Source organism: Equus quagga, chromosome 16 (genome assembly GCF_021613505.1).
Source record: "Equus quagga isolate Etosha38 chromosome 16, UCLA_HA_Equagga_1.0, whole genome shotgun sequence".
NCBI lineage: Eukaryota > Metazoa > Chordata > Mammalia > Perissodactyla > Equidae > Equus > Equus quagga.
Genome location: NC_060282.1, coordinates 17,999,442 through 18,027,100, shown reverse-complemented (window position 1 = coordinate 18,027,100; position 27,659 = coordinate 17,999,442). Strand labels below are relative to the sequence as shown.

Sequence of the window (27,659 nt, the reverse complement as noted above, 5' to 3'; positions counted from 1 at the left end):
TTCGGCGGCCCAGGCTTCACCGGTTCGGATCCTGGGTACAGACATGACACTGCTTGGCAAGCCATACTGTGACAGGCGTCCCACATATAAAATAGAGGAAGATGGGCACGGGTCTTAGCTCAGGGCCAGTCTTCCTCAGCAAAAAAGAGGAGGATTGGCAGCAGATGTTAGTTCAGGGCTAATCTTTCTCAAAAAAAAAAAGGGAGGGGGGCCGGCCCCGTGGCCAAGTAGTTAAGTTTGCACGCTCCCCTGTAGCGGCCCAGTGTTTCACTGGTTCGGATCCTGGGCACAGACATGGCACCACTCATCAGGCCACGTTGAGGCAGCGTCCCACATGCCACAACTAGAAGGACCCACAACTAAAATATACAACTATGTACTGCAGGGATTTAGGGAGAAAAAACAGAAAGGAAAAAAAATAGATTGGCAACAGTTGTTAGCTCAGGTGCCAATCTTTTAAAAAAAAAAAAAGGCGTCAGTGGCAGCAGATGTCTGGGAGGTGATGGTAGTGATGAGCCTGTCTCTGTCGTGGATCATAGTGCTTCAGTGTGGACGGGTTGCCCTCGATATCTGGCACATGGCTCTCAACCATGGATCTTTCACCATCATCTTGGGCTATTCCTTCACCCCTCTCTTGCATTGGATTACCTGTTTCTTATGGTAAAAAGAGCATTGAACTAAGTCAGAAAATCTAGCTTTGAGTCTTGAGCCAAGACTTAGCAGGTTTGTGACTTTGAGCAAGTCACTGAATTTCTCTGACCTTCCTTCCCATTTTCTCAAAGAAAGGAAGACAACATTCCATCTTTTTCATATAGTTGTTAGGATCAACTGAGATAATCTATGAAAATGGCTTTGTAATCCTAAAATCTATAAAATATTTTTCCACTAAAATGAACGTAGACCAAAAAAAAAGCAAAACAGGGGAAAAAGTGCTGTTCCCCTACTTTTTTTTTTTAAATGGTTACATTTTAAGTGGTAATATAAGTATCTACATAATATCCTTGATTTTGCCTCTTAACCCACAAAGCCCAAAATATGTACTATCTGACCCTTTACAGAAAACGTTTGTCAAACCCTGTTCTAGGGAAAATAATATGTCATCAACTTTATCAGCTGTGTAATATGCACACTCAGGAGAGAGATTGTGTGTGTGTGTGTGTGTGTGTGTGTATGTAGAGAGAGTCCCATGATGTAAAAATATTTTTTACTGTGTGTTGTGTTCTAAAATAGGAAAGCCACTGTCAACTAGGGTACCTTTTCAGTTTTAAAATTATGTCACTTATTGATACTGTTTTTTTTCTTTATAGAATGAGTTGTCAGAGGGATTAAGCAAAAAGCGTTTACAAATCTTATTAAAAGGCTATGGTGAATATCCAACAAAATATAGGTAAAACTTAAATTCTCTCATGTTAAATCAGTCTTACCCCCCAAAACTTTTCTTGGTTAAAAATGTTTTTTAATTTCAGAATGTTCATTTGGCGCTATCTGCTACAACTGCCTGAAAATCATACTGCATTTAGTAACCTAATAGATAAGGGTATTCATGCGGCCTTTCTCAACCTCCAGAAGAACTACCCCATCAAAAGTAGGAAACTACTCAGAGTATTACAGAGGTACGTTCAGTATATTGCAGCAATGTGTACCTCCCGTAAAATATTTATTAATTACAAATGGGAAAATAGTAATTCTCTAGTAGAGTAACTCAGCAGACACCAACTTAACTAAGTCATCGCATTTAAAATCACCAGTAATAAAACGTTTCAGGATCCTGCACATGACTTTTGCAGTATTCTTGCCAAAAATTTATAACTTCACTCTAATCATGAGAAAATAGACAAACTCAAATTAAAGAACAATCTATAAAATAACTGGTGTTCCTCAAAAATGTCAACGTCATAAAAGATAGGAGACTAGGGAACTCTCACACTGGAGGAAACTATGGTGATGCCACAAATGCAGTGTTGCGTCCTAGATTAGTGAAATGAAAAAATGACACACAGGAAAATGACACTAGTGGGAAAAATGGTAAAATCTGAATGAAGTGTGTAATTTAGTTACTAGCATTGTACCAATGTTAGTTTCTTAGTATTGATGATTGTGCTGTATTTATGCAAGATGTTAACATTAGAGTAATCTGAGTGTACGGTATATAGGAACTCTACTATTTTTACAACGTTTTGTAAGCCTAAAATTATTTCAAAACAAAAAGTTAAAAAGAAAGAAAAAATCTTAAAAGTATTACAAATAAATGTGAGAGAATTGTAATCCCAAAGTAAGGCAGGCTTTTCTAAGCATGACATATCCAGAAGAGATTGCTGTGAATAAAGGTCTTGACAGGTAGAAAGTTTCCCAAAGCAAAGACATACGTAAAACCAAGAAAATGCGTGCAAAACATTTGACAGATAAAAGGCTGATTTCTTTAGTATATGAAGTGCTTGTGTTTGTAAGCATGAAAAAGACCAACCAATAAGAAAAATGGGAAAAGGATTGAATATATAGTTCATGGCAGTGGAAGTGCTTCTTAAACATGAAAAGATACTTAATCTCCCTTATAATAAAAGAAATGCCAACTAAAACTACATCGAAAAATGTATATTTTTTTGAAACTGTGTTGAAATACCATTTCTTACCTAGATTAAAGGTTTAGAAAGAAGGTTGATAATATGTTGGCAAGAGTGAGAAAATGGACATCCCTTCACATTGCTAATGGGAACGTAAATAGATGGTATTTTTGCAGAGAATAATTTGACACTGGCTCTTGGAATTACTACTGCGCGTATCCGTTGAGTCGGCAATTCCACTTCTAGGAATTCATCTAACTCTGTATTCCCACGTGAAGAATGATATACCTACAGTGACGTTAAACATAGCTTTGGGTCTTTTATAAGCAACTTTTAACACTGGTTCTGGGAGGGGAGCTAGATGATGGGGATGGGAGAGAGAATGGTCACCCGTTACACCTTCTGTATCAAATTTTTATCATATGAATGTATTATTTATTCAAATAAATTTTAATCATAAACCATTTTCTGGTCTTTATTTTGTCATTTTATTCACAGAACCCTATCTGCATTAGCTCACTGGTCTGCCATCTTTAGCGACACACCATATCTTCCACTCTTGGCATTTCCATTTGTAAAATTATTCCAGAACAACCAACTCCTCTGTTTTGAAGTTATTGCTACTCTCATAAGTAAGTAAATAAGTATTAAATAATGAAATCGCGTGGATTCTTATACGTTTTCCTAATATACTTGCACCTTTGCAATGTTTAGTAATGCTAGTGTGAAACAATCGGATATAGAGCCTAAAGTAGACAATTCCGACATTTATACATAAACCTTTTTATTTATGAGAAAATTTGTATAGTTGCATTCCAGCAGATACTATTATAGGCTAGATTTAGTTAGTAAGAAGGAAGCAGATGCTTCACTTACCAAAAGTGAGTTCTTATCCATAGGATCGTAGTATGTATGTAAAGCATTTCACACACAGTGCCTGCAGTGGCAAGTGCTGCCTGCTCTCATTCTCATCATCCGTAGCTAACATTTATTGAGAACTTTCTGTGTACTAGCTACCATTCTCGTTGTTTTGCCTTTATTAACTCATTTAATCCTTACAACAATCCTATGAGATAGGTGTCATGATTATCTCCTTTTTATAGATGAAGAAACTGAGGCACAAAGAGCTTAAGTTTCCAAGGTTAGGTTAGTGGCAGAACAAGGATTTGAACCCAGACAGTCAGACTCTATAGCCTGTACTCCCACCCACTGTGTTTACTGCTGGTCATCTTCATCATCTACACTGAAAAGTGAGTCATTTTTTCATATTCATAAAGTCAGGTCTGTTAAACAGTTAATAAACTGGATCCAAATTATAGATTGGTTTAACAAAAATAACCAATTTTATATGTATTTTAAATTAAAGTGTTTTCTTGTACAGAGAACATAAGCACTTAATTATAGTAAAATTCTGAAAAGTAGAAATAAAAGGTCCCAGCATACATATTGAGAATGTTTCAGTATATTTCTCTTTACATTTTTTGTTCATTTTGTTGCTTTGTATTTGCTTTGATAAATTTTTCCTGTTCATTGGAGAAAATGTAGGAAAATACACTGAAGAAAAGAAAATTCACCAATGTTCCTCTTCCCTAGAGATAATTTTTGATAATATATTGATGAATTTCTTACAAGAGCATTTCTCCCAAATCATTAAATATTCCTAAAAAACATAATTTATTGCCTGCATAATATACTATTTCATCTCATAGGTATCATTTATCTATTCATCAACTCCTAGACTTTTAGTGGGTTTTTCCTAATTTTTCCACACTTTTTAAGTAGCTTTTTATTTCTATAATCATACTACTTTTATTGACTGTTATATACATTATCTTATTTTAATAAACTTTGATAAACATTTTATTGACTGTAATAGTCCATAATGTGCATGTACTAGTTTAATATGCTATTGTTGGACATTTAGATTGTTTCTAATTTTTCCCTATTAAAAGAAACAGTGTTACAACTATCTTTACATACAAATATTTATAATTTCTTTTGGATGGATTTGTAGGATTAGTATTATTAGGTCATAAAATATGAATATTTTAATTGATTCCCCAAAAGGGTTGTACTACTTTACCCTGCCAGTAACACTGAGAGTTTTAAAAGGAAAAGAAACAACTCAGTAACAAAAAGATAAACAGTCCAATTTTAAAATGGGCAAAGGACTTGAATAGACATTTCTCCATAGAAAATAAACAAATGGTTAAAGTGCACATGAAAAGTACTCAGGATCATTAGTCATTAGGGAGATGCAAATCAAAACCACACTGAGATACCACTTTATACATACTACTAGGATGGCTATAATTTAAAAAAAAACAAAATAAGTGTTGGCAAGGGTGTGGAAGAATTGGAACCTTCGTACATTGCTGGTGGAAATATAAAATGGTGCGGTCACTGTGGAAAACAGTTTGGAGTTCCTCAAAATGTTAAACATAGAATTATCGTATATTCCAGTCATTGCAGTCGTGGAAACAGAGACTCAAACAGATACTTGTATGTGAGTGTTCAGAGCAGCATTACTCCTAATAGCCCAAAGGTGGAAACAACCCATGTCCATTAACAGGTGAATGGATGAACTGTACATGCAATGGAATATTATTCAGCCATAAAAAGGAATGCAATTCTGATGCATGCTACAACATGAATGAACCTTGAAGACGTTATGCTTAGTAAAATAAGCTAGACACAAAAGGGCAAATTATATGAAATATCTCAAATAGGCAAATTCATACACACAGAAAGTAGATTAGAAGTTACCAGGGGCTGGATGCAGTGGGAATGGGAAGTTAGTGCTAAATAGGTACAGAGTTTCTGTTTGGGAAAGGATTTTGGAAATAGTGATGGTTGCACAACATTGTGAATATAATTAATGCTGCTGAATTGGACACTTAAAAATGGTTAACATGGCACATTTTACCGTAAGAAAGAAAAGAAACATCTGATTTAGGTAGACATGCAAAACTATTTTTTTTTATTTCAAGTAAAATCTTGTTACATAGCTAAAGTACGATTATATGCTAAGGAAATTGATTTTTCTCTTCTACTCCTGAAATCTAAAACCAGAAGATCCATAATGTGTAGCTATGGATTTTCTTCAAGAGTTTCAAACTACAGTAGTCCATCCTTATGCACAATTTTGCTTTCTGCATCATCACCATCAGTCAACTGCAGTCCAAAAATATTAAATGGAAATTTCCAGAAATAAATAATTCATAAGTTTTAAATTGCACGCCATTTTGAGTAGTATGATGAAATCTCACGCCATCCGGCTCTGTCCCACCCGGGACATGAATCATCCCTTTTTTGAATCCTTAACCATCTACTTCATCAGCTTTTGACATCCAGCCATCAACATTGTCATGGCTCCATGATCCTCTTTCTGACTTATTGTCAGAAGGTCAGTAGTAGCCTCACACTACGTCACAATGTCCGTGTCATTCACCTCAATTCATCTCATCACGTAGGCTTTGTAACTTCTCACATCTCAAGAAGAAGGGTGAGAACAGTGCAATAAGATATTTTGATAGAGACCACATTCATGAAACTTTTATTATGGTACACTTATAATTGTTCTCTTTTATTATTGTTGTTGTTAATCTCTTACTGTGCCTAATTTATAAGTTAAACTTTATCATAGGTAGGTATGTCTAGGAAGAAACAGTACCTTCATGTGTATGGTGTTTGGTACTATCCTCAGTTTCAAGAATCCACTGGGGGTCTTTGAACGTATCCCCCACGCATAAGGGGGGGCTACTGTAGTTTTATTCAATAAACCTTCACGGAACTTCAACTAAATGTTAGCACTGCCGGGGATAAGCCATTGTCCTGGCTTTCAGGTTTACAGTCTAGCTGGGACCTAGAAGATAGTTTGAAGGAATACAGTCACTTGTATGTATAATTTGGAACATGTTTATAAAAGTCATTTTTAAGTGCTCTTTAGTCTCTTTTATGACCAAGAGGAAATTCTTCATGTTCAGTAAAGGATTTCCACACAATTATCCTTGCTCTTCGTTCTGCTCTCACTCAGCTTTGTTGCTAGGGCCTCTGTTCACTTCTGTTGTGGTGGCACCAAGCAGAGTAAAGGAAGAGATGGCAAATGGTCACTGTAGAAAGCAGGGTTTCCCTCCTTCCTAATTGACAATGATATTCTGTTGATGAAGATTAAGTATAAGAATCGGAGCTTTTTGTATGTGTGGTGTAAAATTCCCAGAACCAGGAGTGTCTGAGACACAGTAGCTACTTGCTTAGTACATGTTGCTGAGCTGGATTTTCCTTTTAAAGTTAATTTATTTAAGAGCAGCAGTTAAAGAAGTTGAAATATTTCTTTTAAAGCTTAGTCTTTGCAAGAGTTTATGACTTAATTATTAACTCAAATTTAAATACTAATAAATGAGATAATGGACTTCTAGAATTAGAAAGCCCTATAATTACAAGCCATATGTAATCCAGTACTCTGCTGATCAAAGCCTTCTTTTCTTAGTTTGAGAAAGGCGATCTGGTTGTCAGAAGATGAAACCACAACTCAATATTTAAAATAAAATATCTAAATTTGATAACTGAGGAGAGCTGTGGTGGTTAGACATAGGCTCATTGTGCAAAACAAACTGATGATCTTACTAGGGTTTTTGAGAAGACCTGGGGGGTCGTGCTGGTTACTGAGTTAAAGTCAGCCTTCGAAGCCTCTTCACTGGCGCGGATTCTGCTTTCCACTGGCTGACTTTCAGAGGATGCTGCTGTCACTGATTGGTTGGTTTTCAATATCAAGTTTACCGAACAAGTCATCATTGATCAATTAGATTTAAAACCAATTCTGATGGTTACTTGTTACCGTGGCTATAGAATAATTAATCTTTTCCTAGTAACGGGGACTGTTTTTATCCTCATTATAACATTTAATGGATAGGGATATGCTATATACCCATTTGTTCTCATATATTGCTATCTATATGTAAAATGTAATTTTGAATATTTTTCCTAAACTTTTCTAACTTTAGGTATGGATTTTAGTAGATTTTAGGAGATGGATATTTAACATTGATCACATTTAGTGAAGACTTACCTAGGAGCCTTTTTTAGAAGGATCATTTTGTTAACCAAGAGAAATCCAAAAGTATGTAACGCGAGGCAGTAGAAACCAGAGTGCCCTATAGCCAGGATCAGGAATGCTTTGGGAAGTTTTGTTTGTTTTATTGACACTTTCTCATTGACTGCTCTGAAGAAACTGGCCAATTTCTATAAGCCTAAAGTACTTTGTTAACATGATGGAATTTTTAAATCTCTTGTTCTGGAATTTAAGGAGTTATGTTTTCTCTTCTCTACTAATGGGCATGTTGAGGACATAAACAGTGGATTCTTTTAGGAATTGCAAAGTCCTTTGATAATGCAGAAAAGTAAAGGTAAATTTTCCATTTTTTCCTCCGTAGTCAATTGGTGTCAGCACTGGTTTGAATATTTCCCTAACCCTCCTATCAACGTTCTGAGTGTGGTAGAAAATGTTCTGGCGTTTCATGACAGGACGCTGCTACAGCACTTCATGGAGCATGACGTAACTTCCCAGGTGAGAAGTATGAGCTTTCTAGAAAGACAGAACTTATTTTGGAAGCAAATATTGGTTCTGGTATAAACAAAACAGTATTTTCTTGAAAGAGTATAATAAAAACCTACTACATTTTGTATTTTTAACAGTATTTCATTCTTTTTCTTCATTAAACTGCTTTCCTGAAAGTCTATAAAGAAGGGTCCAAATTAAGGTAGTTCTTGTCATAATTATATTTTTAATATAATAATTTTAATAGTTAAATCAAATGTAAGAGAATATTAGCAATACCTCTATTGTAACTTTTCCCTAGAAAACCAATAAATTTTTTCTTGTTTATTTTAGTTATATGCGTGGCCTCTTCTTGAAACTGTGTTCTCAGAAGTACTAACAAGAGAGGAGTGGCTTAAATTATTTGATAATGTCTTTTCCAACCATCCCTCGTTCCTCCTGATGACTGTCGTAGCCTACAACATATGTTCGAGGGCTCCTTTGCTCAACTGTAATCTTAAAGATGATTTCGAGGTCAGTATCCTTGTTCTTAAGTACCCATTCTCAGATTTCATTTATTTCAGTTGAAAACTCCATCCTCTTATTGAGTACCGACTGTATGTCAGATGCTGGTGCTGGGTGATAGGAATATGGTGGAGAACAAGTTATACCGTATCCTTGCCCTTACATAGTTTGTAGACAGTTCAACAAGCAATTAGAGCAGACTGTTAGTCTTAAAATCTTAGCTTCAGAAAAGAAACATAACATTGGAGTTTTATGCTTTTTACCTGTATAAAGGAGTTTAACAGTTGGGTAGTTGTTTGTTCTGTGCATGATCTTATCAGTGACCATCTGGCCTGTGATAGTCTGGATGCTTATCACACGTGCAAAATGGTAACTGAGAATTTTGAGGCTTGATGGGGAAGTGACTGAAAGAAAGCATTGGAGGTGGTTTTAAAAGGACAGATTCTTTTGGAGACAGGTTGAATCGTTTTTTTGTTACTTGTTTTGTGGTTCTTGTCAAATTAAACTTTATTTTTATTTCATGTTCACAAGATAACAGACATATATATATTTTAGAATTTGGATCTGCCAGTAGAACAAGATAATATGGAAACGTTTCAGATATTTTTAAAGAAGCTCATTTATACGCAAATTTATTTTGGATTTTGAAGGAAAAAAAATTCAAGCAGAAGAGTTTGTTCCATTGTTGAAGCATTCTTCTTCTATTATAAAGGAAGCCTTCAGTTTGTGTTAAAATTTAAAAAGTGTTATTTCAAAAGGTCATAATGTGGTTTTGAGAATTTTATTGCATTTTGAAAATATTAAATTGGATCTTCATTTTAAAACTTGGGTTAGGAAAAGCTTCAGTGAATTTGCAAAAAAAAAAATCCTCTTAAAGACAAATTCATGTTTTCCTTTTGAAACTCTTGTTTTAATTCTACCTCATAGTTGCTTTGTTAGGTAAATCTCAAATTAAACACAAAGTTTTCTTACAGTATTTTTTTCACCATCGGAATAATGTGGACATCAGCGTCGTAATTCGAGAAGTTTATCATCTCATGGACACCACGCCTGCCGATATTCATCCAAACAGCATGCTTGATGCTTTTGTGTCGCTGACAAAAGGGCAGTATCCAGTGTTTAATAAATATCCAAAGTTCGTTGTGGACTATCAGACACAGGAACGAGAAAGAATAAGGAACGATGAATTGGATTACCTCAGAGAGAGGTAATCATGGAATAGTTGTTCTTTATGTAATAGAAACAAAATCTGTTATAACTAAGAAAATTTTTTATGAAAAATACATGTAAATTATTAAATATTTCTGTGAAAGCAGAATTTGAAGACTGGAAATATTTTTAAAGATACTTACTTCTTGCATATAGAAGGAAAACAGTTGCATATCAGTCGGATTACATTTTGTGTTTTAGTTGTTCTTGAACTAAAATTACTCAGTTTTCTTGTTGGCGTTTTGATATAATATTAAATATTGTCTACTTAAGGCAGACGGTTGAAGATATGCAAGCTGAAGTAGACCAGCAAAGAGATGAAGATGAAGCTTGGTACCAAAAACAAGAACTACTTCGTAAAGCTGAAGAAACAAGGAGAGAAATGCTCTTACAAGAGGAGGAGAAAATGATACAACAAAGACAGAAGTAGGTTTTATCACTTTGGAAAAATCTGGGCATATGAGTTCGTTGAATAACTTTGATTTTCTTTCATTTTCATTATAGGAACAATACTATATATAGGATTACCCAGCCGTGCTGTTTCTTTAAGCAAATATTTCAGTTAATAAAAAGAAATCTGTGTATACCACTTTTCAAAAATTGGCATATAGTAAAATAATTCTAAAGCTGTACTGAATATGATATAACTTTGTACTGATTATTCAGAAGTACTACAAGATCTAATGTACCTTGGAAGATGTTATTAGAAAGATTCTATAGTGGGCAGAAATGCCTTGTAATAGAGTGCTGGGTAAATCACCCTTAGGGAGCATAATTTCTTAAATTATGTTTTAAACGTATCTGTGTGAACTGAAAATTGAAACATAAAATGACTATGTCACTACTCATTTCATACTTTGGAGGACAGGGCAAGAAGTATTAACGCTTATTCAGAAGTTTGCTAATAGATAAAATGTTTAATTAAAATATGGGACAAGCATGGAGACTAAGCCTAATTGTTGGGAAACTCACTTCTCTACGTGTTCATCAATTCTTATTCTTGGGTGGGACTTTATGAAACAGATTTCTGGTGTGGGTTAAAAAGAGTTACTGAACTGAGCCGTTAACCTGCTACTGAAATTCTAAAAGAATAAGCATATGTGATCTTTGGTAACGTGGGAGCATTTTTTCGCCCTCCCTTCAGATAAAGGGTATCACTTGTATTGAGATCATCTGAGTAGCAGACACTTGAGAACTTTTGAATATGGAAAGGCCATCCACTTGCATGTGGACCACTAATCATTTTCATGAATGCAGACTTGTAATTGGGCATCTTTCATTTTTGTATTATAAAGATGGCTGTGCTACAATGGCACCAGTTAAATTGGGAAAGTGGACCAAACTAGGTGTCAACCTTTCATTGTTGGGAAACAATATTTTTCCATTTAAATCTATATTGGGAAATATTATTACATGTTCCTCTTGATGTTTTTTGTGTTTAAGACTAGCTGCTGTGAAAAGAGAACTGAAAGTAAAGGAAATGCATTTACAAGATGCTGCAAGAAGGCGTTTTCTGAAGCTTCAGCAAGATCAACGTGAAATGGAATTAAGAAGACTGGATGATGAAATTGAGAGAAAGGTTCATTTTAGCACTCATACATTATCTCTGTTTACTCTCCTTTAAATGTAATGAGCACCTTCAAATTAAATAGTATTCCTAGAGTTCACATGAATCCTAAATAGCCCCTTTCGTTTTATTTATTCTTCCCTCAGCTTTTATTCTCTTTTTATTTCATTAATTGTTAAATAGTTTAGAAATGCCAGGAAAATTAGTGAAGTTGACTGGTGCCTTTGGTGACAGTTTCTCTAAAAATAGAAGTATCGATTAACCATTAAGTTAATTTTAATAGGGGAAATATTTTTTTTAAATATAAAAACTTACGGCCAATATAAAAACATTTTCATTATAAAATATATGGAATTAAAAATAGACCTTTTCCACTCTTTTCTCATTTCATCCCCAGAGATAAACTGTTAAAAAATGGTTAATTACATGGTCTTTCAGATGTTTTGCTATAGGTAAAGCAATAGTTGCGTTCATATTTTCTTATATTTGTATAAAAATGGGATTATTCTCCTAGACATTGTTTTTGTGACCTGCTTCTTAAAATGATACATTTTGAATTTCTTGTCACACACATTGTGTTGTGTCTGTCTTTCTCGTTTTCGTGGTTCCATAGTATTCCCTTGTATGAATATGTCATAGTTTAGTCCTTGACCGTTGGGAATTTGGGTGGTTTGCAGTGTTTTGCCGCACGAAGCAGTGCCGCGTTGCACCTTGTCTGTTCAAGTCCTTGAGTGCGTGCACACACGCTTGTTGAGTAAATTCCCGGTTATGCCAAATTGTCCTCCAGAAGTGAACCCATTTAGGCCATTTTAAGTGTATAAGAGCACCCATACCCTGGGCAGCTTGGAGTACGTCAGTCTTGATATTTGCCAATCTGATAGGGAGAAAATTATACATTTTAATTAACCTTTTTTTTTTTTTTTTTTTTGCTAATGAGGTTAAATATCTCTACAGTTATTTATCTTCCATTTGGAGAAGAATTGTAAATTGCACATCCTTATCATTTGTCCATTTTTCTATCAAGTTCATCTTTTTCTTATCAATTTACATGGACTCTTTGTATCATTTGGGGCAGCAGTGTCCAAAAGAAATAGTGTGAGCCCCATAGGTAATTTTAAGTTTTCTACTAGGCACATTAAAAAAGTAAGAAGAAACAGGTGAAATTAATTTTAATAACATTTTATTTACCTCAATGTATCTATAGGTTATCATTTCAGTATGTAATTAGTATAAAGACATTATTAACAACGTTTTACCTTTTGTTTCTACTAAATCTTTGAAATCCAGTAGTGAGTTTTTATACTTACAGCGCACCTCCATGTGGACTAGTCACATTTTAAGTTCTCAGCAGCCACTTGTGGCTGCCACACAGCCTAAGGCTGGGGCATTAACCCTTTTGTCTGTTGTAAATGTTTTCCTCTGGTCTGTGTTGCTTGTCTCTTAAGCATGTTTAGTGTTCTTTTTTCTTTCTTTCTTTCTTTTTTTTTTTTTTTTTTTTGCTGAGGAAGATTTGCCATGAACTAAACAATTCAGATTGCCCATCTTCCTATTTTTGTATGTGAGCCGCCACCACAGCATGGCCACTGACAGATGAGTGGTGTAGGTCTGCACCCAGTAACCAAACCCGGGCCGCCAAAGCAGAGCACTCCAGACTTAACCACTAGGCCAACAGGGCTGACCCTCTTTTTTTTTTATGTGAAATATTTTAATTTTTGGATAACCAACTTTATTAAATTTTTGTGACTTCTTGGTTTCGTGTCATATTTATAGAGACCTTCCCATTCCAAGGTTATATTACCACTTATGCATATTTTCTTCTAGTCTTATGTTAGAATGCTTTTAACATTTTAAATGGTTAAAAAAAATCAAAGAATAATAATTTCATGACATACTTTTTTTTTTTTTTGTGCTGTGAAAGATTTGCCCTGAGCTAATGTCTCTGCCAATTTTCCTCTATTTTGTATGTGGGACACCCCCACAGCATGGCTGATGAGTGGAGTGGGCCCGCACCCCAGCATCTGAACCCTCAAACCTGGGCCGCCAAAGTGGAACATGTGGAACTTTAAGCACTTGGCCACAGGGCCAGGCCCTATTAAATTTTTTAAAACATGAAATTCAAAGTTCAGTGTTCATCAGTAAAGTCTTATTGGAACACAGTCACATCTGTTTGTGTACGCATTGTGTTTGGCTGTTTTTGCACTACAGCAGCAGAGGTGAACAGTTGTGACAGAAACTGTGACACGCGAAGCCTAAAATATTTACTCTGTGAACCTTTACAGAAAAAGTTTGCCAACCCCTGATGCATCTGAAAATTGAATGTAAGGAATGAGTTAGGTATCAAGCTCGCTTCTTTCCCAAGGCAAGTCCATTGTCCCAACACCATTTGTTGAGTATTACCAAAGTCGTTTGCCAACTGACGGTTGTTAAATGTTATATTCCCTTATATACTTGATCTCTCCCATTGGTCTGTCTGTTCCTAAGCCAGTACACACTGTTTAGAAAACAGCTTTGCACTGTTTTACTAAGTGGTAGAACTAATTCCCACTATTAATCTGCCTTTTCAGAGTTTTCTTCATTATTCTCAAATGTTTATCATTTCAAATAGACTTTGAAAATTTTGTCACCCTCTCTCTCTCTGAATCCCCACCTCCCCCATCCTATTGGAATTTCTATTCAGATTGCATTGAATTTAATTTAGGGAGTTTCAAACCTAGTTTTAATAAAATACTAAATATTTTTTAAATCTTTTAAAGTATTTTTAATTCATCTGTATTAGAAATCTGTTATCTCTTTATAGCATGAGGTAATACTCTTTTGTTTTATTTAAAGCTGATTACTTTTAAATTGTTTTCTTTTTAATGCTTTTTTATTTACTTATTTATTTATTTTGAGGAAGATTAGCCCTGAGCTAACTATTGCCAGTCCTCCTCTTTTTGCTGAGGAAGACTGGTCCTGAGCTAACATCTGTGCCCATCTTCCTCTACTTTATACATGGGACGCCTACCACAGCATGGCTTTTCCCAAGCCGTGCCATGTTCCCACCCAGGATCCGAACTGACAAACCCCAGGCCGCCGAGAAGTGAAATATGCGAACTTAACCACTGCATCACCGGGCCGGCCCCTAAATTGGTTTTTAAAATCTCTGATTCCTTTTAATTTTCTCATCTAGTGAATGAGGTTGAAAACTCGATGTAGAAAAGTATATGTTCTTCTCCAAAAGTAATACGGGTTTAGCATTTGACCTCTTTATTCCAGACCCCTTTGGGATAGTGGAAAGCAATTTTCTGGTCAGAGAATGCTCTCAAGTCCTTCCAATGGCGTGTTCTGGCCTCTGCCTACCCTTCCAGCCTCCTAATCTGATAGTTCTGACCCTGCTAACTGCAGAAGCTTCTCTGGGCACAGTTCAGGCTCCATCCATCAGGACAGGCTGCTTGAGTCCAGAGTGACCATGGACATCCGTTAGCAGCAAGCAGTGCTGATCTGTTTTTGCTCTGGCACATAGCTGTTTGTATCTCTGAAGACTCATAAGCAAAAGAGCTTCTGTAGTTGAAATTCCTGAAAGGCATTCTTTGCTCTGCCAAACCTCTCCTCCACCTCTTGGCGTTGTCACTGCTCTTGCTTCAGAAACTCAGGTATCCCCACCTTTGAGCTGACTGCTCAGTAACCTCCTGAAGTGGAGCTGGCTGCCAGTCCATGGTGGTTTACGCCTTGGATGTATGTCCTTACGCATCACGTTACATTCTCAGTTCTACTGTTTATTTCTCCTATTACAGGTATTTGATAGTGTCTTTTATCTTTACAATATCTAACCTTTTGCCTTATGATTGCAGGTAGTAATGCAATCATTAAATGTTTACTGAATAAATGAATGGGCTCAGATAGCTGATGGGTTGTAGTTTTGTTTTTTTCTGAAACACATGTCATGTATTTTATTCTCATCCCCCAAAATTGGGACTTTAGGCAGCCCAGTATTTAAGACACTTGCTAAGATTCTCTAGTCTAAAGAGTGCCTTATGCAAACCCCCTAGTGTATAGGAGTGTAAAGCTTGCAAGTAATCAAATTTGGGAGAAAGGTGAGCTTCCAATTCCCTGAGTCCAAGGAGGGCACATACAGGCTGAATAGTCCACAGTAAATTTAAACTGGTTGCCAAACCGAATTTATAGAAGTATAGAGGTTTAATCAAAAAGAACATCAGATAAATGTTATATTTAATAAGATTGAACATTCCATATTCTTATCCACCCCAAATTTAAATTGCTCAAGTTTTTCTAACTCATAATATTGGCTAATGTAATATGGTGAGAACTGCCATCTGGTCTCCCAGTCTGGGTAGATGAGCATATGGTAATTGTGCTTTCTTTTTTGGAAAATTAAGCTTAACATTAAGTCGGACGTTATTCCTAGATTCCACAGTGAATGTTAATATATTGTCAGGTACTCTGGTTTCAAAAACCTAATGATGCCTATTGTTTTACATACTTTTAGTGGGTTGTTTAGGTCATAAGATTACTAAATCTATTAAGTGAAATATTCACAGTTTGCTTTGTGGCCGTAGGTACACATGAGAGATCGAGAAATTGCTACCACAGCCAAGGACCTAGAAATGAGACGTCTGGAACTCGAATCACAAAAAAGACTTTATGAGAAGGTATAAATCAGCTATTTGCAATATAAGAAAAGCAGGGTTTGTGCAAACACTTTTCTTTTTTTGGGTTTAGTACTAAGGATTTTTTTGTTTTTTAATTTTTTTGGTGAGGAAAATTGGCCCTGAGCTAACGTCTGTTGTCAGTCCTCCTCTTTTTGCTTGAGGAAGATTGTCACTGAGCTAACATCTGTGCCAGTCCTCTATTGTGTATTTGGGATGCTACCACAGGATAGCTTGATGAGTGGTGTGTAGGTCCATACGTGCCCAGGATCCGAACCCGTGAACCCCAGGCTGCCGAAGCAGAGCACGTGAACATAACCACTGCACCACCGGGCTGGCCCCTATATGAGCTCTTTTTAGAGTGTATGTTCATGGTTTTTTAATGTTCATTTTATTTGTTTTTCTAAGCAGAATATAGTGCCATCCAGGATTGTAAGGTAGCCAGAATGTCTGAATATACAGAGCTTGTTGTAATTCTTTAATTCCTGTTTCTCTTAGCAACTTAGTCTAGTGTCTGAAGCACCAGATGTAAGCCCCAGATTTTGCCTCAGGATCTTCTACCAGCTGACTGCGTTTTCCTGTATCTGTGATAGTGACTGCAAAATTGTCCCACTGCTTCACAGGGACCTTCTAAGGTCAATCAGGCGAGAGCTGTGAAGTACTTAAAATGGAATCTTCTGGGATCAAATCAGCAAGCGTCTACTTACACACATAATTCAGTTTCCAAGACACTGGGAAAAGGAACTTTGTTAATATAAATATTTATTATAGAGGAAGAGCATTTTGCTACTCATCTATTTAATGTTGAAACTTCCTTCAGCCCTCTTAAAGTCCACCTGTGAGTTTCAAATTAGTGATAACTGCAGATATACACCAGGGAACGTACATTTGATTGTTATTCACATTAAATAAGATTTAAAACATATAGCATCCATTCATGCTTACACCACTTTTTAAGTTTCCATGCTGAACTTGAAGAGCTAAACCAGTGACTCACCCTTCAGCGAAGTCTCTCATGATTTTGAATTAGGTTAATTCATCTGGACCAAGCTTAAGTTTACTTTCTACTATCTCTTCTTTGGGGGAGGTGAGACGGTGGCACCAGGGGGCATGATTTCAAGTTAACAGAAAATTTGCAAGAAAAACACTAAGAATTTCCAAATAGTTTCCTCTCAGATTCTCAAATATTAACATTTTGCTAAATTTGCATCATCCTTCTCTATCTGTACACATTTACACACACAGATGCTGTTGCAGACATGTTCCTCTTTAACCCTAATTGCTTCAGTGTATATTTCCTGAAACCAAAGATTCCTTATTACATAACCACAATACAGTTATCAAAATCTGGAAATTAACATATTATTAGTATCTGTTGCAAACACCTTATTTAGATTTTATCAGAGTAAACTTATTGTCCTAAAACATCCTTTAGAGAAAAAGAAAATCTAAGATAATCCATTTGTCACTTATGTCTCGTTAGTCTCCTTTAAATTGGAACCATTCCCGAATCTGTCTTTATATTTTATGATATTGATATTTTTGAAACATACAGGCCAGATATTTTGTAGAATGTCCCTCAGTTCGTGTTTCTCTGTTCCCTCATGATAAGAGTCAACTTCCACACACTTGCTGGCATGCCACAGAAATGATACTGTTTCTTTCTGTGTATCATATCATTTTTGCTATCTTTTGAAAGATATATTTAAGCAAATAAATACAGTTAGAGAAGACAACCTACTCAGTAAAACTAACTTATAAAATCATGAATTTTATGAGGTCATTCGATACAAAGGTGCTGCAACTGCCTTTTTCAAGTTAACTTTAGTGATTAACTCTTTATCTGCCAAACTTACCTCTTACGTTAGGTTGGTTAAATGTGTCTATTTCTAAACAAAGTATATCCTAGGAAAACAGATGATATTGTGATTACCTCTATTGGAAATATGAGCTCAGCATTCCATATATATCTAATTTGAGTAAAATTTTTTTAACAAAAGAATAAAACTAAGCACAAACAAAGAAGCAAATACTGGCCTTTGATCCAGATGCTATCCCCTTCTTCATTTTCTAGGACCTTGTTTCATCAAGTCCGTTTTCTGTCTCTGTCTTGCGTGTGTCCTCGTGCGTGTACCTTCTCCTTGGCATAAGACTAGCCTTGCCAAGATTGCTGTGAGGGTGAAATAAGTTAGTATGTTTATGTCTGTGTCAGTTGTTCCCAAGACTACCCTCAGGTTCAGTGATTTGCTAGAAGGATTGAGAGAATTCAGAAAAACTGTTATACTCATAGTTACAGTTTATTACACTGGAAGGAGACAGATTACACTCAGCAAAGGTAAAAGGCACATAAGGGGACCAGCCCTGGTGGCCTCGTGGTTAAGTTCAGTACACTCTACTTCGGCGTTCCCAGGTGCAGACCTACACCACTCATCTATCAGTAGCCACACTGTGGCAGTGGCTCACATATCAAAAAAAAGGGAGATTGGCAACAGATGTAAGCTGAGGGCGAATCTTCCTCAGCACAAAAAAAAAGGCACGTAGGTGGAGTCCAGGAGAGACCAGGCACAAGCTTCCAGTTGTCCTCTCCCAGTGTACCATATAGATAGCACTTAATTTTGTCAGCAAAGTTGTGTGACAACCCTGATAGAGTATTACCAACCAAGCAAGCTCACCTGAATTTGGTGTCTGGGATTTGCCTGGGGGCTGGTCATGTAAGCGTGGAGCATGCATGTGGCTGGCCTTACTTCTTCAGCAGTGGGCAGGCTGATTATGTGTGGCCCAAAGTGCTCACTGTGAATAACATTGCTAGTATAAACTATCTGGCACGGGCCAAGGCCCCAGGTGTACAGAGACACTCCTATCAGGAAGGATATTCCAAGGGCTTGGAGCTGGTCAAGGGCTAATCGTTTTTGTGGAATGTTCAGGATTTGAATAAATCAGACTACTGAGTGAACGCTTTACTGCACAGTGTCTGATGTGTGGCACCAGCTGGGTAGCTGTTAGTTCCCCTCCTTCCCCCTTGGCCTAAAACGCTCCATCATTTTACAAAATGAGCTGACAGCTTCCTCCCCCCCGTCTGCTGCTTCAAACCGTCACCCTATCTTATGCTCTTCATTATTTTTAGATTTCCATTGTCTTCCTCCTAATCCTTAATCTCCATACATACACCATTTTACCTCTCTATGGAGTAGCTAAAGTTCTGTAGTTTGCTTTTCTCTTTGACTTAATAAAATCCTTTTTCTGAATGGTCATAAGCCTTCATAGTCGTCATTCGTAGTGGCTGTTGATGAGCCCTAACTTATGTAAACTTGGCTTCTGGTGTTAGATGGTTAAGTGGGTTACAATTTTTGGCAGTAAATTTCTTCACACATTCGTTTCTCTACATATAGGTGAAACACATTTTTAACTAATTATGAAGGTAGTTATGCTGCCAATAGATAATTAGAAAAGTAGGAAAAGAATCCATCAATCGGAAAATACCTACTGATATCATCAGGAAGAATAAGTGAGATTATTTGGAACATAAAATTGATATTTTGCTCTTTTTAACTGAAATCTTCACGAATACTGTTTGCTACCTCCCCCGTCCACTGTACCCATTAGCCCTCTCTCCCCATTCTCCTGCCCCTGCCAACCACTCATTCACTTTCTGTCTCTCTGGATTTGCCTATTCTAGACATTTCATATAAATAAATCATACGGTATATGGTCTTTTGTGACTGGCTTCTTTCACATAGCGTAATGTTTTCAAGGTTTATCCATGTTGCAGCATAAGCCAGTACTTCATTCCTTTCTATGGCTGAATAATAGTCCATTGTGTGGATAGACTGTATTTTGTTTATCTCTTCTTCAGTGGGTGAATATTTGGGTTGTTTCCACTTTTTGGCCGTGATGAGTAGTGCTGCTGTGAACATATATGTACAACTTTTTATTTGGACATGTGTTTTCAGTTCTCTTAAATATTTACCTAGTAGTATAGGGTTCCAATTTCTCTGTACTCATGAACAATTGTTATTGTTGGTGTTTTTATGATTATAGCCATACTAGTGGGTGTGAAGTGGTATCCTGTGGTTTCAATTTGCATTTCCCTAATTACTAGTGATGTCAAGCATCTTTTCATGTGTTTATTGACCATTTTCCTGTCTTCTTTGGAGATCATGTGGTTCATGTCTATTCAAAGTATGGAGGACCATACTCTCTTGACTTTTAATATGTCATAGAATTTTTTGTTGAAAACTAGACATTTTAAGTAATAAAATATGGCAATTCTGGAATCAGATTCTCCTCTTCCCCCCACCCTGCAGGGTTTCTTATTGTTTCTTTGCTTAGTGACTTTTCTGAATTAATTCTGTAAATTCTCTGTTCTTTGTTATTTGTAGCCACTGAAGTCTCTGGACAGAGGTTTTCTTAGATGCCTTGAACCAGTAAGGCCCTAGTCTTTGCTGGGGGCTCTGTGTGCATCACATTGGGGCTAACCCTCAGCACTCAGCTAGATAGTTTACAACTCTGTCTTAGATTTTACTTCCTGATGATGCAAAACCTCAATTCACCAGAGTTGAGAGCTTGGGACCTTCTCAGGTCTGAGCATTCACACAGCACTTGGCATGCGCGCGGCCCTAAACATGCACGCAGCCTTCTAGAGTCCCAGGAATCTGTCAGAGCTTTCAAAACCCGCTGTAGATGTCTAATTCCCCAGCTTTTCCTATAAAGCTTTTTGAGGAGCCTGTTGTTTGCTCTGTGACCCACTGCCTCAGGCAGCCAGGATATTCAACTGCTTCCTCTGATTGTCTCCAGGGAATAAGCTGTTAAAAGTAGACTAGTTCTCAGTCAGGTCAAATAAAGACAGCCTTGGTAGTGGGCTCTTCCAGAACCACCCGCCAGGTCAGCTGGTGACAGTTCTCAGGGAAAGGGAGTTTGAAGGAGCTCCAGCTCCATTTTGCCCCCTCCATTGGCCATCAGGCTGCTGGTTTTCAAGGCTAATGCAGAGCTGAGAGATGGGGAGGAATAGGAGTCGTGCAAGTTAAAAATGCCCGTCCAGGGTGGCGCAGCAGTTAAGTTCACACGTTCCGCTTCTCAGCGGCCTGGGGTTCGCCGGTTCAGATCCCGGGTGCAGACATGGCACCGCTTGGCAAAAGCCATGCTGTGACAGGCGTCCCACGTATAAAGTAGAGGAAGATGGGCATGGATGTTAGCTCAGGGCCAGTCTTCCTCAGCAAAAAGAGGATTGGCAGTACTTAGCTCAGGGCTAATCTTCCTCAAAATAAAAAAAAATAAAAAATGCTGTCCAGCTTGCCATTCTTAGCAGGTTTTAGCCGTTTTTATAAATAACTGCTCCCCAGATTGCTGTGAGCCTTCAGCTGATTTCCAGAGCCAGGAGAAAGCTTGTTTACCCAGTGTTCTCGTGCTGTTAGGAGGAGCGTGTACAGTTCCTTACTCTTATTTTCACTGATGTCACTGCTGTTTGCTTCTTACTTTGGAAGATGATTACGTTTTCTATTTGTGAGCATATTAGTATTCTGAAAAACGGTCGTTTTTGTGTTCTAACATTATATATAGATCGGTGATTTTTTTTTTTTTACAAACGATTTTCTTTAACAGAATCTTAGTACAAGTCAAGAAGCTATTGCAAAAGAAATGAGAGAAGATGCAGATGCCTATAGACGAAAAGTGGATCTTGAAGAACACGTGTTTCATAAACTGATGGAAACACATCAAACTCAGATCCAAAACACCCAGAAGGTAAAAATATGGTAAATTTAGCATATATGTATGGAGGGGGGCCTTCCCATTCGTCATCCTTGTAAAAGAAGGCATTCAAAATTGAACTCTGTCAAGTTGAAGTTATTCATTTCTTTGCTTCAGTTATTAGAGTTCCTAGAATCTCACGTTATTTTATTTATAGGTTACTTACTTCATTGACAGCCATATACACTTGTCTTTTATACTCTGAGACTTTTAAGACAAGAAAATACAAAGGAAAAGGTAACTTTATAAATTGTAGTGTCCCACCATGTCACGTCTCAGAAACTGTCCCTGAGGAGATCAGCTGCAAAACCTCAGGTCTCGGCCTGGCATACGAGCCAGCATTTCCAGAGGGGATTGTCTAGAGTATTAGTGTCGGCGAAAATAGTCCATAACCAATCTATAAATGAAAATTGGGGTGAGTTTATTCTGAGCCAAATGTGAGGACCATAGAGCCCGGGGCCTGCCTTCTGCAAGGAAGGTGTACAGAGTGGTTATATACCCTCAAAGAGCATGTTTCACAGGGTTGGAATGCCTCTGTTACAGCAGTCACGAGGCTGCTCTGTCGGCACAGCAACTGATGGACACAGCAGGTCTCAGTGGACACAGCAGGGTGGTAGGTCTGTTGTCTCGAGCTGGGTGATCACAGGGGAGCGCAGCAATCAGTTCCAAGCATGAGGAGAGATGCTTATCCTTAAAGAAATGCCAGTGTGGGAAGTTGCATCTTTATCTTAAGGCCATTTGATCTTGTCTTTGGGACATAGCAAATGCTTAAAGCAGATACACAACGCATGCTCAACGGCCATGTCAGGCCCTTTTGGAAAAACAAGGTCAGGCCGAATTAGGTTTACACCAAATGGCTTCCTCATATACTCCAGTGTATCCTATTGTTTGCCATTTATTTGTCATTAGTAACTATTTATTATTCAATAAAATAGGGGATGGCAAATAAGTATTAGAAATACTGTCTTAAAGTTAGGTTTTTTCATGCCAAGTTTGAAGATATAGTACATTATGAATCTTTAAGAAAATTTCCTAAACTTATGTTATAGAATTTCTTGTGGAGTACCCTTTCAGGACTGCTGGCTTAAATGGACTGAAATAGAATTTAAGATCATCAAGAAAGAACTTTCTCTATTATCCTTTTAACGAAATGTTACATGGGTCTGTGGCAGGGCCTGGCCCTGGTCCAAAACCCAGGGATAGTGTAAGGTTTCGTACCTTCTGTTCTGCAAAATCCCTTGGCTGCGCCCTCTGGAATATCGCACCATTTTTTTTTCCTCATAGGCTTTTGTCCAGTCTGTAAGAGTGGACTCTTCTGATTCCTTTTCAAAGGGCTGAAACATGGAGGTATTTAATCCCACCCGTCCGTTAGCCTAGCCTGGAAGACCTCAGCCTCGGCTCTGCCTTAGAATCACCTCAAGAGCCTTCTACAAGTACCTGCATCCAGCCACCCCAGAGATTGATTTAACTGCTTTGTGCTGGGGCCTGGACATCAGTTTGTTTTAAACACTGAGTTGATTCTAATATACAACCAAGGCTGAACAGCTGCCCTAGACTCTTGAATACGTTGAATGGATAAACCATAATTTTCTATAGTCTGACCTTGTTTCTGAAATTTTTCTTAGTTAATTGAAGAAAATTTGGCAAAAGCTGAACAAGCATGTCTGAATACTGACTGGCGAATTCAAGCTTTACGTAAGCAAAGAAGTGGTGATCTACAGCGAAATGAGTGTTACCAGGAAATGGCCAAACTCCTTCAGAAAAACAGAAGGAAAGAAATAGAAGTATTAAATGCATTGAGCGAGGAGGAAGCTAAAAAGGTAAGAATGGGGTGGTAAACTTATTAACCATTTAAATTTTGGAATATTACATATCAAATGACAAAAGCACCACACCAAATAATTTTTGTTGGAAAAGATCTTAAAGATGATCTCATTTTAATAGATGTTGCGCAAAGACGACATCCAATGTTTTATATGTAGCTGCTGGTAACAAAACCAAAATAACAGTGACTATGAGACAGACAGAAGTGTTTTTCTTTTTCGTATGAAAGAAGTCTGGAGGTGGGCAGTCCTTGGTATCCTGGCTCCCAGGTCGTCAGGGAAGCTGCCTTCTCCAGCCTTTCCACCGGCTTCCTGGTGTATGTCTTCCATTCTCAAGGCTGCCTTACCATCCAAGATGACTGGAGTTCCAGCTATCACATCTACGTTCCATTCAGCAGGAGGAATATAGGACAGAAGTGCAAAAGGTCTCACCTCCCAGCCAAGACAATTCCTTTTTTACTCCTTTCTGGAAATCCCACATTTCTAGCCGCATTTGATTGCAAAGGATATTGGGAAATATAGTATCTTTAGCAGGGAACATTATCATGTCAAATAAAATTAGAATTCCATTCTAAAGAAGAATCAAAGAATGGATTTGAGGAGGCAGCTTGAATATTCGTCACACACGTGTTACCTTTGGGTTGATCCTCCCCTCAGCTCCGGGCTCCCTGCTCTGTAGACATTGCAGACACAGTGCCCTTCCCTGAGGACGCTGACGGGCTGGGGAGAGATCAGGAACGAGGCAGCTGGCTTCAGTCCCTTCCTGTTTCTGCTGCTCCATCATAACGTCTATTCTGAAAGCTTTCCATCGTGTATGTTCTTCAAGTTGCTATTCCAGATTCACTTTCCTCCGACCTCACCGCAGGGGCGTGGGCCCCTAGCTGACGGCCCTTCCACCAAGGACAGGGAGGGGCGGGAGGGATGCCCGGGTCACTGAGGCTCTCCTCCTCGGGAAGCTGTGGTGGAGCCCACTTAACTTCAAGGCAAGGCTTGCTGACTCGAGGGCACGAGTGGGTAAGAGCAGGTGTTGGGTCAGCCCCGTGGCTGAGTAGTTAAGTTCGAGTGCTTTGCTTCGGTGGCCCAGGGTTTCACCAGTTCAAATCCTGGGCACGGACATGGCACAGCTCATCAAGCCATGCTGAGGCAGCGTCCCACATGCCACAACTAGAAGGACCCACAACTAAAATATACAACTATGTACTGGGGGGCTTTGGGAGAAAAAGGAAAAATAAAATCTTAAAAAAAACAGAGCAGGTGCTGCTCTCCTCGGTGAAGTGGTCCATGTGAGCAGCCTGAGAGTCACAGGCACCGCCCAGGCTCTGCAGGGACAGGTGCTTCTCTGTGTCTGGTGTCCTGGCTTCTAGAGCTGGCTGGCGACTCTGTGGCCTTGGAACATCACTCAGACTCAGTCTCCTCATCAGGAACCTGAAAGGGATGGACCTTGATGGTCCTTCCCGGCCTTAATGGTTCCTTTAGGTATTTTTGTAATTTAATGCATATTTAATACATTAGCATTTCTATAACATAAAAATTATGTGTGTGTTTGCATATAAAAGCTGTAGCATCTCTAGAACATTGGTAAACTTAAGGTGTTATATAGTATTTTAAATTTATAATTTTAGTACCCTTTGAGCTAATTTAAGATAATCGTTTTCTCACTTCAGAAAGAAGAAGGTGGGGTCTAATGGAGATCACACGGCTTCCCTGTAGTCATCGTCGCAAGAATTCAGTCTCTGAATTTTGTAGACTTTAAAGGCATAGCGTTCAAATTAAATAAAACAATTGCCATTAATTTAAAAACTAGCTTAATCCCATAAGAGTTGAGATTTGAAATGGGTTGGAATGGATTATTTCGATGACACTTGTTTGCACGTGGCGCCTGAGGTACTGAGGGTCCGTCAGGAGTGCCTCTACATTCGAGGCCCTGCGGCAGCCCTGGGCCCAGGCACCCAGGTCGCCCTAATTCCACATGGCTGCTGCGTGCCTGGGGCATCCACGAGGAGGCGGAGGGGAGGAAACAGGCTCATTCCTCTGCAGGAGCTTGCATTAGCACAGTTTTTATGTGATTTTTTTTTTTCACTTATTTGTATTTAGTGGGAGGAAGCCAAAGAAAAAGACTTCCATTTGAAATCGGAAAGGAAGGTTTCTGCCCTTTCAGACGCATCTAGAAAGTGGTTTCTAGAGAAGGAGATAAGTGACGCTGTGGAGCATGCTGAGCATCCGCATGGTAAAGGTGAGTGTCTGAAGTGCCTCTCTCCCTCTTCATGCTGTCACAGGCTCATCTCATGTGACCTGCTATCGTGGATAAGTCCTTGAGGTATATTGTGGCACTGGTATTCAAATTATTGCTCAGCCAAAAGGTAATCACTAGTCACCATTTTTTTGGTCAAAAAGAGTGAGAAAAAGCTGAGGAAATGGGGCTGTTAAAAAAACAGCTCCAGTCAAGAAAAAGTTCTCAACCATCCTGTAGGACTGTCTTTTATTCCATGGTTCCTTGGCATTCCCTTAATGTGTTAGAATATGTTTTGTTCCGAAAGTGCTATTTCTAGTTCATTTTAGTAAAAATTTGTGCTTTGCCAATAGCTGGTCCTCAGAACAATAGAGTATTAAAGTAGCACAAGGAAACTTCTTGTAAGATCGAACCAAACGTTAGGTTTTGGTTCAGGGCTTACAGTGGCATCAGCTGAAAAATCAGAATTACAATTTAAAATTCTAAAATAGAGTACAGATACAGGGAACTTTTATTTTACTGTAGTTTGTATTGTTTTGGTCTTTGTAATGTATATCTGTTGCTTTTTTTAGTAACAGCCTTGTTGATAGATAATTCACATGGCATACCATTCACCTGTTTAAAGTGTACAGTTCAATGGTATTGTGTTACCATATATTAAAAAATAGATTGAGTTGTGCAGCCATCACCACAATCCATTTTAGAACATTTTCAGCACCCCAGAATAAATGCCATACCTCTTTGCAATCATTCCCCATTTCCCATCACCTGCCCCCAGCCCCTGGCCACCACTAATCTCCTTCCTGTCTCTATAGATTTGCCTCCTCAGGAAATTTCGTATAAATGGAATCATACAGTCTCTGGCCTTTAGTGTCTGACTTATTTCACCTAGCATGTTTGGAGGTTCACCCATGTTGTAGCGTATATCAATGCTTTCGTTCCTCCTTATTGCTGAATAATATTCCACTGTGTGGACGGTCCACATTTTATATATCCATTCATCAGTTGATGGACATTTGGGTTGAGTCCACTTTGTGGCTTTTGTGAATGATGCTGCTATGTGCATGACTCTTATAATTCACAAATTTGAAAAGTAAAAATATATATTTGAAGCTGTCATCATATAATTGTCTACTTTTGAAACCCCTCATTATTTCTCATACTTTAGATTTAGGTCCCAAATAGCACCCAGAGCACTTGAGGGGACTAGGGAGTGGAATGTCGCTCTTTGCACAAATTAGCCATTTAAAACTGGCTTATGAGAGATACTGCTGGAGCTGCCCCTTCTCCCCAGCCCTCTCACACTTACCCCTGCTTTGGAAAGAAACAAACCTGGAGGCTTTTAGAGAACCTGTGGATTTAGAAATTGAAAAGAGGAAGAAACTGCAAAAAAATTCCCTCGTCAGTCTTCCTACTTGTCGGCCCCTCTGCCTCCGTGATGTCTTCCCACCGTGCTACCTAAAGTTTTTAACTTTCCTAAATTTCACCTAAAATTGGTTAATAATCATCCATTTTTCAAAAGGCAAAATGTAAGGATTTGTCATTTTCTTAATTAGTGTGTATAAATTAAACCAGAGTCATTTAGTCCTGGAACCAGGAGATAATCAGCTCTAACTAGGAGGATGACCTTTTGGCTGGAGGTGCTCGGTGCTGGTTTGTCGCTCAGAGCCTGGAAGGGAGGCACCAGGAGCTAGGAAGCAGACAGGCATGTGCCAACAGCAGGGCACTTACGTAAAACTCGCCCAGTGTCAAATCTTTACTAGCAATGGAGAAGAAATTCTTATTCTCTTCCAGAAAACAGAACCTTCTGGACATTG

General features: G+C 38.1%; 1 protein-coding gene across 3 annotated transcripts in view; it reads left to right on the top strand.

The window, feature by feature from the left end:
* The window catches only part of TBC1D31 (TBC1 domain family member 31), a 64,924-nt gene that overhangs the window by 31,623 nt on the left and 5,642 nt on the right, over positions 1-27,659 (top strand). For all 3 annotated transcript variants that reach the window (XM_046642386.1, XM_046642385.1, XM_046642387.1), the window contains 12 exons: positions 1,308-1,387; positions 1,467-1,613; positions 3,060-3,193; positions 7,994-8,127; positions 8,452-8,631; positions 9,597-9,829; positions 10,105-10,257; positions 11,275-11,410; positions 15,955-16,047; positions 21,643-21,783; positions 23,415-23,609; positions 25,707-25,845. In XM_046642386.1, the coding sequence (XP_046498342.1) occupies positions 1,308-1,387; positions 1,467-1,613; positions 3,060-3,193; positions 7,994-8,127; positions 8,452-8,631; positions 9,597-9,829; positions 10,105-10,257; positions 11,275-11,410; positions 15,955-16,047; positions 21,643-21,783; positions 23,415-23,609; positions 25,707-25,845 (1,765 nt within the window). The remainder of the gene's footprint in view (positions 1-1,307; positions 1,388-1,466; positions 1,614-3,059; positions 3,194-7,993; positions 8,128-8,451; positions 8,632-9,596; positions 9,830-10,104; positions 10,258-11,274; positions 11,411-15,954; positions 16,048-21,642; positions 21,784-23,414; positions 23,610-25,706; positions 25,846-27,659) is intronic.